At 42.2% G+C, this 12587-nt stretch overlaps 2 protein-coding genes across 3 annotated transcripts; one reads left to right on the top strand and one right to left on the bottom strand.

Moving 5' to 3' along the window:
* Positions 1 to 349: 349 nt before the first annotated feature.
* Positions 350 to 2603, bottom strand: org (oogenesis-related gene). Its single transcript, XM_061738954.1, has 6 exons — positions 2474 to 2603; positions 2208 to 2279; positions 906 to 1125; positions 672 to 829; positions 489 to 593; positions 350 to 415 (listed from the first exon to the last, which is right to left on the bottom strand). The coding sequence occupies exons 1-6, from the start codon at positions 2522 to 2524 to the stop codon at positions 350 to 352; spliced, it is 672 nt and encodes a 223-aa protein (XP_061594938.1). The 5' UTR covers positions 2525 to 2603.
* Positions 2604 to 8631: 6028 nt separating this feature from the next.
* On the top strand, positions 8632 to 12357 carry peak3 (PEAK family member 3). Of its 2 annotated transcripts, none has more exons than XM_061737023.1 (4): positions 8632 to 8766; positions 9033 to 9151; positions 9969 to 10502; positions 11104 to 12357. In XM_061737023.1, the coding sequence occupies exons 2-4, from the start codon at positions 9092 to 9094 to the stop codon at positions 12136 to 12138; spliced, it is 1629 nt and encodes a 542-aa protein (XP_061593007.1). In that variant the 5' UTR covers positions 8632 to 8766; positions 9033 to 9091; the 3' UTR covers positions 12139 to 12357. The 2 variants fall into 2 exon arrangements, with proteins under 2 accessions (XP_061593007.1, XP_061593006.1); XM_061737022.1 differs by having other exon boundaries at positions 9952 to 10502.
* Positions 12358 to 12587: the final 230 nt, after the last annotated feature.

The following is a 12587-nucleotide window of genomic DNA, read 5'->3' as shown; positions in this document are numbered from 1 at the left end:
GAGCCAATCTTCAGTTTGTATTAAGCAAATGCTGCACATTACTGGCGCTTTCAGCAAAAGCAGCTCCTCAAACCAAGGTTGCTTTCAGCTTGGCCACTACAGGAACATTTGCTAATTAGTTCACTACCAATTAAAAGCACAACCAGTCCCCCCCCCACCCCCGTGTATTAGACAGTCACGATTAAACAGCTCAAGTTACAATTAAACCCCATTTGAACTAGTAAAAGTCAGCACTTGAGAATGAGTAGAAACTGCCATCTAGTGGCAAGGCAATGAACGTTTTATTGAATTATCAAATATATAACAATATACAAAAATCCAAAGCACACACATGTGTCAATATGACAGATTAAACAGCAGGGTTAGTGTTAACAGCAGGGTTAGTGTTAACCAGAGTGGATTGAGTAGCAGGATCCTATAAAACACAAAGACAGTCAAGTTAGTATCATTTAGATACCATGAGTGAATTCTGCTCCCACCGAGCGCACCGTTTCCACATCCTGAATGACAACACTCTCCCCTGAAACCTCCAGATCACTTTCTGTGTTGTTGTGAGAAGCATATTCTTCACTCTCCGTCTCCACAGTACTGGGCTGGGAAAGTAGACGAGAAGTAGGAGTTACACAGAGGACGTAGTTTAGAGCTGCACTTCTGTCTAGACATGTACCAACCTCATAGTCAGGATCTTCCTCTGGGCCTTCGTCGTCACCAAGCTCCTGAGTAAGGGCCTCCACCCACGTCTGATGCTCTTCCTCATCCTCTTCCTCCAAGTCATCCTGTTTTCGCTTGTTGCCCTTTCCACATGGTTTAGTCGGACTCACCCTGATTTCTGTTAGATTTCATGTCGAGAAACATTACAAGCCATCATGGCAACAACAGCAAGACCTTAACACACACAACCATACCTGGGGACACGGAGCGCCCAATGCTGCTCGACACCGGGTAGCCCAGGGCGGCCTGCCCCCAGCGGGGCAGCACGGACAGCAGCAGCCGGGTGGCCCAGTGCAGGCGCTTCCTCCCGGTGAGGTTGTGGCGTGCGGGACTGGAAACCTCACAGCCGGCGAGGACTCGCTCCTGGGGCTGCCGGAAGCCCAACAGCCACCAAACCCCGCGGTAGGCCCGTACCTGCAAGGATGAGACACGAGGCAGGGGCGTCAATTGGGTATGGCAAGGTATGGCAGCCGCCACACCTTGGCTTCAAGGGAAAATGTAAATGTTTTTTTAAATACATTTATGGAATTACTGTCTATTTGTATTGATTATTCTATATAGAATAACTACAAATGCAAATCAGAACATGATTGATTTCACTAGTTATTTTACACTGCAAAAACTCAAAATCTTAACAAGAATATTTGTCTTATTTCTAGTTAAAATGTCAAATTTTTAGTCAAAAAAAAAAATCTCATTACATTTAAGACAAGATTCAAAAACAACTATTTTCACCTGTTTCAAGTAGATTTTCACTTAAAATAAGTAGAAAAACCTGCCAGTGGAACAAGATTGTTTTGCTTGTAATGAGAAGATAAATCTTGTTCCACTGGCAGATTTTTCTACTTATTTCAAGTGAAAATTTACTTGAAACAGGTTAAAATAGTCAAATAACAAGTTATTTTTCTGGTGATGACTCTTGTTTTAAGTGTAATGAGATTTGACTAAAAATGAGACATTTTAACTAGAAATAAGACAAATATTCCTGGTAATATTTTGAGTTTTTGCAGTGAGCGAGACTGCATTTGAAAAAGTTCCAATTTTCTTGACCACACAGATAAGCTCCATAGCAGACTTCTGTGATGAGTATTTGATGGGCGTGTTGATTGACACTCTAGTTAAGTTATGTGACTTGTAACCTTGCCATACCTTAGCTTCCACTGAATTGACGCCACTGACACGAGGTAGGATTTTATGAAATTGCACAAAAGGTTTTTTCTATAAGATTCTACACTGGTGGTTTTTCTCCATTTGCAGGGTCACCTCCTGTTTTATGACTAGGCAGATATTTACTCTTCGTTAGGTGAAGACAATGAAGAGTAAGAGTGTGCATTTCTCTCTGCCTTTGTAGTTTGTGAAAAGTGTACCTCGGGCTAGAAAACATTGTGCATGATATAATAAAGCTTGCAATAACTTTGATTCTGTTCACTGGTTTTCTTATGGTGCACCAGAAAAAACACGCAGATGTTTCAGATGAAATAAGGTCACACACGCACCACGAGGCCAAAAGGCCAGTAGAGGCCACGCAGCATGGAGTGAAGCACACCGCCTCTGCTGACAACTCCCTCCTACAGATACAGAGAAAAAAAAAATACAAAACTGTGAACGACCAAAGGAGAGACGAAGCGTTAAGGCTGATTTATGGGTCCGCGTTACAGCCTACGGCGTAGGGTACGCGGCGACGCGCGCCCGTAGGCTCTGCGTCGATTTAACGCAGAACCATAATTCAGACTTTACACACAAACTCTCCGACCACCGTCACCTCTGCGGTTTGCTCCTGCTCCATTACGTCTGTCCGGACTTCACAAGTCATGGTGCCGCGGGCCTGAACCTGGTCCTAATGGGCCGTGCGAGAGGAGAAGATGAGGAAGTACAAGATGTGGAGGCTTTCCTGCCTGTAATGTATCCTGCGGGCGCGGCCGTGCAGCCAATCAGAGGACACTACCGCACCTGGCGCAATTAATGTCCAACCTGCCAATTAACGTGTATCAAGTAAAAGTGGCGGTCCTGCCATAGACCATGCCTGTCAAGTCTCCCGTTTTGGCCGGGAAACTACCGTATTTTCCCCCTCTATTAGTATTTTCCCCTAAATTTCGCGTTTTATAATATAATAATTTTTAAACAAAACTGAATTGTCACTAGCCTCGCGAGAACTGCCCCCTGCTGTACCCTGGGTGGCAGTTCTCGCGAGGTTAGTGGAGCAAACTCGGAAAAACAATTAAGAGAGATGGGTGGATGTAACCAGAGAGGAGGCATTTCTGGCAAAAAAGCGAAGACTTCGTGTAAATTCCCTTCTAAAGGGAAGTTTTTCCTTGCCACTGTTTGGCTCAAGGTTTTTCTCCCACTAGGGGAGTTTTTTACCTGCCATTGTTTATGTTATGTTTATGTAATTGGGGGTCATGTTCATGTCATGTTCTGGGTCTCTGAAAAGCGTCTAGAGACAACTTCTGTTGTAATAGACCCTATATAAATTAAATTGAATTAAATTCAAAATATTTGAAATAAATAAGTGTGCTTTAATTCCCCTTTGTGTTTTCATTGAGGCTCTGATATAGGAGTTACATACACAGGAATATCCACAGCATTTCAGTGTCAACAAAGGTCAGCCGATCAGATTCTGAGCACATAATTGTAGTTTGTAATTGGTTTTACATTTCTCGTAAACCTGTCTTATAATCTGACTTGACAGGTACCTATCTATGCCATAGACTGGTCTCCAGAAATAAGCTTCCGTATTTAAATTAAATATATTAAAGAAACAGAAAATTAGAAATGAAATAAATAAATACATAGGGAGAAGCTGTTTCAACAAAAAAAAAAGAGAGAAATGCAGATATCTGATGGCTTGATCCTTTCAATGGGGGTAAAGTCGTTGATATATGGCGACATCTAGTGGACATTACCAAGTACAACAAGACAGATGGACGTGCAGAGGACAGCCGATCCGCTGCATTTAAACCTCTGTTAACAGGAAAAGAAATTGAACAACCAAGTCTGCCTACAAGGTAAATTACTCAGAATTATGAATCTTATGAAGAAGTAAAAGTCTCCTGGCGCCCAGTATCAAAAACCACCTACAGAAAGAGAAGTGCAATTGAAAGTATCAGAGGGAGAGGAGGAACTATGAACTAAATAACAAGTTTTTATTATTTAGGTTGTTGTATTTGAAAGATGACGTCAACATCCTACAGATTAAATTGATTCAGTTTCATATTTATGACATGAAAATAGAATATCTGTTGGGGCATTTTCATCTGTTTTCTTAGTTTAGATGCATATAAAATATACAATATATACACATACATAGGCAACATACATAGGCAATAAAATGCAAATTAATTACTTAAAAATCATACAATGTGATTTTCTGGATTTTTTTTTTAGATTCCATCACTCACAGTTGAAGAGTTCCTATGATAAAAATTACAGACTTCTACATGCTTTTCAAGTGGGAAAACCCGTAAAATCGGCAGTGTATAAAATACTTGTTCTCCCGACTGTAAATACAAAATATATATATTGGATATGTTTGCCCCTGAAAGGCAAGTGGACTACTTTTTTATCTAAAACTAAAACAGAAATCAGCAGGTTTTGTGTATGTTATCTGATATAAATTTGATAAATGTCTTGAAGCAAAATTAAAGTGTCTTGTTTGCTCTTTTTTGAGCTGAATTATAATATCTAATAACAGGTTAGATCAGTTTTAGGTGCAACCATGACTCAGTTGGGACTTAAGATGACCACCATTTGTTAAATTCATGACCACAAGAGATTGGAGCCATCAAATAGGTTTTATCAAAGTGTAAAGGACCTAAATAAGTACATTAGGGACTATGGTTTGTCCAAAGTCACCGTACCATTCCATGTTAAAATCGAAATGATGGATTTTTCAATACATTGACTCCTCAAACATTACCCCAAAAGATTCTAGCTGTGTAGCCTTTCTAACTAGCTGGCTATCAGTTTGAATATTGAAGTAACTCAAGCACATAGGAAAGAAGAAAGTAAAATGTTTTCAGGTTGGAGTCTGTTTCAGTTTATGATTTTATTTACAGATTGCAATAACAGAAATGGTGGAAGACAAGTTGAAGTGCATGACAGCAACAACATGTGTTAAGTACACTGCTTGTAGCAGAAAGGAGAAATCGTAACCAGCAGTACTGAAAGCAGAAGTTTTTGGCTTTGCGGAGCAAAGGTATGTCTGGAGAACAAAGGATGGAGAGTGGATGAGTCACGAGTCAAGTATTTACTGTAAAAGCTGTGAACAGCAAAAGGAAAATCTAGAGACATCCGATCACTATTCTACTAAGGCAGCTTTGACATCCACAATGCACATGAAAGATCAGTCTGAAAGTCAAATGTTTAATTAAAAAAAATATTAGATAGTCATAAGAAGTTAAATGGTTTCCTCTTAAAACCAAGTTCAGCTGTTACATCAGAGTGCTTGTCTTGTCAGCACAGACGTGGAGAGGCAGGGAGATGCTACTGATGCTCTGGCTGTTCCTTTGCATATGAAGAGCTTTAAGAGAGGTCCTTCATTATTCTTCCATCCCGGACAAGCTCTCTAATTGGTAACCATTTCCGGCCGCTAAAAGCGTCACACTTCCGTATCCTTTGTTGTATTAGAAAGATGACGATATGTGGCATGTAGAAAACTATAAAAGCTGCTAGTCACCCTTCTTCTCCTGCCAAACAACAAGAAAGCCAGCGATGGAGAATGGAAGACAATTAAAAATGGAAAAGTCTCCGGTCACAAGAACGTTCAGCAACGGGGCCGTCTGTAGTGGAACTAAAGCTTCAGCAGACTTCTCTGCAGCCCGCAGGCACAGCAGTGCAGGAATCAGGGCCTTCTTGTGGGCGACCAGCAGCACAAGATCGTCTGGGTGTTCTACAGACTCGCAGACAAGCCATGAGACCATATTTCCAAATATTCTGACACCTGACAGCATCCCGCAGTTCACCATACCAAGTCTGTGTGTGCAGACCAGCCCTCGATCACTTGGAAGAGATCAGTCAGAAGAAGAATTCAGGAGTTCTGGGACAGAGCCAGAGTCTTCCTCCTCTTCACCTTGCACCATCATCGCATCATCTTCATCATCCTCCTGCTCCAGTGTGAGTGTGTCAGATCGCAGGGCTGAGCGGAGTGTTTCAGACCCTTTAAACAAGAGGAGATCTCACCTTGAGAGGAAGAACCACTATCCCCACTTCTGCAAAGATACCCAACATTGTCTGGACCCCGAAAGTAGAGCCGCCCTGTCCCTGCCACACCTCCCAAAAGTCACCACCCCGTATGGCTTCGTCACCTTAAGTCAGAGCCCCCAGATGGCGAGCGAGGAGGCGCTGCTCTGCCAAGCTGGGCCACGCCGTCTCAACAGCAGCAAGACCTCACGCCCTCTCGGAGAAGCTGCAGGGACAAACAAAGAAGCTGTAAAAGGAGACACCTCTGACCTTTCAGGAGCTAACAAGAAGATAGGCAAAGTCTCATCTGAGCCACAGTCAAAGGGAAGCTTAACGAAGAGGGAGCCTCAAACATCCATCTCAGCTTCAGCACCGTCCTCTTCTACACCAAGGCATCCAGATAAGCTTAAACAGCGTTTCTATCACCTTATAAAGAAGCATTTTATGTAACCCTGTTAGCCCAAATTGTTAACCTAAAGGAGAACTGTATTATTCTGTTTAAATTATGCATTCATTCATTCATTCACAAATATGTTATAAATCTGCCATAAATCTTTATGAAATAAACTGCTTTGGAATATTATTATGATTATATAAAAAATTTGTTTATTTCAACTTTCCATCCCTTTAACGCTGTCCTCCTCTTTACACATCTTTGTTAACTATATGTATGTAGTCTCTACAGTAAGCTTGCTGTGTCCACAGAAACCAGATATGCTTTTTAGCATATGAAAAGGTTCAGCGGAGGAGCCCTTATTGTTGGTCGTCCTTGAAGCTGATGTCCTTAACTCACCCACACACTGAAATGTAGTGGGTAAATACTATCATTATGACACAGAGGGCTTGGCCCCAAGCAGAGGCTGAGAACTTGAACGCATTTATAGATTAATCTAAATTTATAATCTTGCATCTTGTTGTTTGCTTGTGTGCATGACGTAAGAGATGTCCCATTGATGCTTTAAGGCTTTAAGGTTTTCAGTTTTAATTAAATTCAGTCCCTCCAAAGCCTTTAAGATGACCTGATGGATGCAGGACAAATAATAGGTTGTAATTCTGAGAATGCACAATGAGCTTTATAATATATTCAGATGCAGACAAATAGGAAATGCAGCTGATTATATAACAACTTGGTTCAAGAGCTCCATAAACTACAGCCTGGACAATTTCCACAAGATGAAATCAACATCCCCCTAAAAGTCTCAACATCAAATGAGTATGTTGAGCAAATTACTGGATAGCAGACACTTCTACAGTATTTGTGAGTCAGTATGGAGAGCTGTCTCACTTCGCTGTTGTTTTTTTATTTTCAGTGTGCTGGTATCTGACAAAATCCTGAAAAAAATGTGCCGGCTTCATTATATTTTGCAGAAGGCCTTTCAAAGCTCTACATTAGCTCAACAATCTATATTTAAATAAAGTCAATCAGACTCTGCAAGAAACAGCCCAACATGACTCTAATACGTGGGACTAAATAAATGTCTGTTTACCAACTTGTGCAAACAGATCTGATCACTACGGCTTTGAATGCATATTTCAGTTCAAGTTTAATTTTGTCAAAATTCGCTCATAAATTACGTCCAAAACATATATATATGCAAATGTATGATGAGGTTTGTTGTGCTCAATAATTATCAAACTTCACACTCTCCAGGATCCTTATGGTTATGTTTTTCTTGTTTTTTCAGTCATCTGTTCATCAAACTCGTTATTATTTTCACACACGTTATTCTCGATAGATCAGTGGTGGAATTGTAAGAAAATGTGTGCTCTTACAAGTCTCATGTGATCACAGAAGTAAGGGAAATTGCAGTTCCTCGACTGACCGCTGGGGGCTGGCTCCAAATGGACAGTCTTGAACTTGATAGTTGTACATCCTGACTGAGGCGTGTAGGGCCTGAGTGAGGCGTATCTCTTGGGTTATTTTTGTAATTTCTCTGAGAATTGTAAATTGTGACCTTGGCATGAACCTGGTAGTATTGACTCCTCCAACTATTGGGAACTATTTTGAATGAATGATGATGAATTTATCAAGAAAAGGGTGTAATGTACAGTATGCTGTTTCACACACAAGTACTTTTTGTGAAATAAATAGATAAGGACACAATGTATTACATCATGAATTGTTGTCCATCCGGTGGCTATAGTAAATTAGTTATAAGACCTGATCATGTTTTTCTGACTTGTACATAAAACCCTAGAAATTAGAGACTGTACATTCTGACGTGACTAGTGTGTGTGTGTGTGTGTGTGTGTGTGTGTGTGTGTGTGTGTGTGTGTGTGTGTGTGTGTGTGTGTGTGTGTGTGTGTGTGTAAAATCTGTTTTTGCATATGCAAGCCTTGGAAGCCTTATAAAAGCTCAAATTGAATCATCCCGTGCAAAAACTTGATGTTGAAGACACCCAGGGGAATGCATATTAACTGAGGGTGAAACAGTGAAATGAGTGTGAACTAAAGGGGCTCTGCTGTTGGTCTACTTCCTCATTCTGCCACGCTGAGGTTAGTTAAGAGAGAACATTTTCTCACAGCAACAGACACAACTTTTCCGGTGCCAACCTCAAGCCCAGACAGAAACTGTGAGAGAAAAATGTTACCTGAGAACATCATAAAGATTCAGTGTAAAATATGCAACAATACAACTGGAGGAAGAGGAAGAGCAAAAGCGACAGGTGGGAGTGACTGAAACACACAGGAAGTATCTCAGAGATACTCGTAGTCAGCCACATAAGCCTCATATGCTGTATGTTCATTGACGGTGGTGAAGTGTGTGAGACGTGGAGGCAAAGGTTAGGTGTTGAAGCTCTGCAGACTCCTGATGGCGTCTGCTTCTGATAGCAGAGTGGAGGAACAGCCACCAGCACTGCCAGTCAAACAGCGCAGGTAAGACCAGTAAAACTTACTGTATGAAAAATATTATGAACAAGTCTCTTACTGGCTATTCATTGCATCCAATTTAAGTTATTAAGAACAATTCAAATTTTCATTCAATTTTGTTTTAGTAACGTACAGCACATGCTCATAAATGCAAAAAATAAGGTTTTGCATACATTTTGCTGAGAAAAACAACAATGGAGGAGCAGATCATGCAGAGAACAAAAGTTAATGGTTTAAAGGAAAAGAGTTCTGCTATTTTATGCATTGTGCAGGTTTTCCAGTGTGGACTCCGACTCTGTTATCCTCCAGCATCAAAACCACACATGCAACGATGTCTTCCAAGAGTACGCTGACTGCCATGCAGCCCAGTGCCCCATTCACCATCATCACGGTAGGTACAGGGTCACAGGGTAGATCCAAGTCCAGAACAGCACTTTCAATTCTTAATTAAGCATAAATTAACATGCCATTGATAGTTTACTTCAGAAGCTGCTGTTCCTGACAAAGTGAAGAAGGATACACAACATTGTATGACGTGTGGTTTATCCTTCTCACTTCGACTTTCAGTTCGTGAGAACTGCAAACAGGAAGGAACACTCAGAAACCTTTACCTTCAGTAAAATCCTAGTGATGTTTCAACAATGACTTGCAGAAAATTAAGTCTAATAAATGTTTGTGATTTGGAAGATAACGCCTTCTGTTACTGTTAAGAGACTGGCAATTCATTGAAACCTGTTTAAAAGTTTAAAAGAGAGCACACAGCAGAACGTGTTCAAACAGAGAAATACAATTATTTAGTGAAAAATCTACTCTTTTTGAATTTAAGGCACATTTCCGACTGTATTGCTCACCTCTGTGTTTTAAAAACAGTGTTTAGCAGCTAAGATCAATTATGGCAGATCTGATGAGGACTTTCCACATTAGTGATTCACTGAAGTCCTTGATAATGTACACCGATTATTCTCAAATTATTAGCCATTCATGTCATGTTGTTGCAGTCAGTCAGTTGGATGATCCTTTTATTCTGAAAAATGTAGTTCTGAGATGTTCTAACACATTTCGTTAAGCATTGCACAACGTTTCTGGTCTTTTGTGGATGACTCAACTTTTCAAGAAACTTTGTGTCACAGTGACTGAGTTCAAACTTTTCATATCTGCTTGCTGTTGAACTCTAAAAGAAATCTCTCTCAGATCTGTCCAAACAACAGGGGAGAGCTTTCTCCGAGACCACCCCGCCACCTGTGCCAAAGAAGAAACTGAATCGCTCCATCTCCTTTCCTGTCACCGAAATGTCTTCACCCTCTCCTGCAACTTCCCCTTTTCCACGGGAAACACACTTTGAAAACCCCCTGTACATGATGACGGGGATACCGGACACTTTTTTCCAAGAGGAGGCAGAAGATATCAGATCACCTAGAGGGAGTCCTGTCCCCTTGCCGTCCCTCTCCCAGCTGTCCTTTGACACCCCAGATGATCATCTGCCCTCCATCTTTAGTAACATTGAAGACCGGCAGGTTGTTTCTCAGGAGATTCAGCATCGCCTCCTGCTGTTACTCAGAAGCATGGCCCGGAGTGTGGAGGTCCGGAGCCTGCGACAGGGAGAGGCCACAGGGAGGGGTTTCACCTCATATCAGCCGCAGGACTTCCTGCTGTGTGAGAGGAGCAAGCCAAAGCAGATTGGAGACAACATTTACTACAGCATCTACAGCCCAGAGTTCCCAAAGAGGGTGCTTGGCTTAAAGGTAAACATTACATATATTTTACTTATGAAGAACATTTAAAAAACAATAAAGCACTATTATGATTTTCAGCGTTATACTCAACCTGCAAAGGAAAGTGCTTTGCATTTTGCACTTACTAGTACAACATTGATCTTTATCAACATTTGCAGACTTTCCACTCTCTTGTGGCACCAAAGACACTTCCTCTTAACCTGCCACCATGTGATGCAGCTGTGACACTTTTGTGTTTCTTTGGTATCATTTAGCACTGCAGTACACGCAGTTTAGGTGGTTTAGTTTGACATGCTTTTGTGTTTTGCACACTCTACAACCAGGCCTGCTCCCAGTAGTTAAAGATGTGCAATACCATATGTGCAATATCTGTCTGTCTACCTCACACACATTCTACCTGCTTCTTTTGCACTGTTTTTTGTCTTTCCCACTACTTTATTTCCAATGCAATGTACTGTATATACTGTCTATATTCCGTAATTATATATATTTTTTTATTTTTACTTTTTTACCCCTCCCCTGCATGTGTGTGTTAAGTGTACTGCTGCTGAACAATGTGAGTTTCCCCATTGAGGGAGAAATAAAGGATTATCTTATCTTATCTCTGCAGGTACACAAGCAGACGGGGGACTCTTCCTCGGCTCACGCCGCACACCTGCCGTCTCATGTCAATGTGCAAGATGTTATTGCTCATTTCCAACCCAGCAACGACCTACAAAAATGCAGCACCACATTGCAGTATTCCACAAACAGCTACTGTTCTCCAAAGCCACACTGCAGTAACTCTGAACCAGCAGCAGGGGGCAGCACTGAGGCGGCCACGGTGGAGAGTCTCCTGCAGAGAGGATGCAGCGCGAGTGTTGAGCGAGACCTCCCACACGCCACTCTGGACGACTTTGTTCAAGAAGGCAGCTCGCTGCCACGCACTGAGGGCTCACATTATGACCGACAGGTGTGTGTCCTGCTGCTGCAGGTGCTGGTGGGAGCGCAGCACCTGCACAGCAGCGACGCTGCGGCAGCGCTCAAGTCTCGCGAGATCTTGCTGGTGTGGCCCTGGTGGGAACGGGACGGGCCAGAAAACGAGATGAAAGTAGATGTTTCCCAGGGTTTGGGAGGCTCTAAGGAAAGGGGACAAACTGAGAGTAAAGGGGAGATTCAGGCGTTGTGGAAAAGGCACGGCTCCCCGCGCGTGGTGCTCGTGCCGCAGCGGCAATCTCAGCCAATCACCTCCATCAAATCACAAATTGGAGCCTTGATTCAGTTTTGCCTGCAGTGTGGAGAAAAGACACCTCTTGGCTCTTTGTTCAAGTCCTCCTACAGAAGGGGGCTCCTCCTCATGTCCTCTCTGCTGCAGGGGGATAACCCGCCCCAGATGTCCAGTATGGTGGCCGTGCTTCAGGTGCTCCTCTGGGGCCCCAGAGGGCCCCTCTTTGACCCCCAGGGCCCCTCAGGGGTCACCGTGTGTCACTGGCTCACAATCAAACGCGCCCTGCTGCTGATGAAGCTGGCAGAGAGGGGGCTGAACCTGGACCGGTCTGCTCTGGACTGGGAGGACTGTTTGTGTCTGCAGTATCTGGCATTTACAGACGCACAAACCATTATGAGGGCCGTCGGTCTGCTGGAGGACACTCTGAGCAGCAACTAAAGCCTGATTTATGGTTCTGCGTTAGATCGACGCAGAGCCTACGGCGTAGGGTACGCGGCGACGCGCACCGTAGGCTCTGCGTCGGTGTAACGCAGAACCATAAATCAGCCTTAACACTTACCTTGAATAAATTGTGTGATTTTGTAAAGTTTGAGCTAAAATACCTCTCTAGCCTGCCTTACTAGTAGCCACTTTCAAAACTGATGTTGAAAATAAAATGCTGCACTTAATACTCCAGTTTCTCAGTCAGCTTTATATTTTATATACAGGACTGTCTTGGAAAATTTGAATATTGTGATTTTCTGTAATGCAATTACAAAAACGTCATACATTCTGGATTCATTACAACTGAAATATTGCAAGCCTTTTATTATTTTAATATTGCTGATCATGGCTTACAGCTTAATCAAAACTCAAATATCTTATCTCAAAAAATTAGAATATTCTGG

Source organism: Cololabis saira, chromosome 13 (assembly GCF_033807715.1).
Source record: "Cololabis saira isolate AMF1-May2022 chromosome 13, fColSai1.1, whole genome shotgun sequence".
In the NCBI taxonomy this organism is placed as follows: domain Eukaryota; kingdom Metazoa; phylum Chordata; class Actinopteri; order Beloniformes; family Belonidae; genus Cololabis; species Cololabis saira.
Note: the sequence above shows the minus strand (reverse complement) of the source record. Positions and strands in the feature narration are given on the sequence as shown.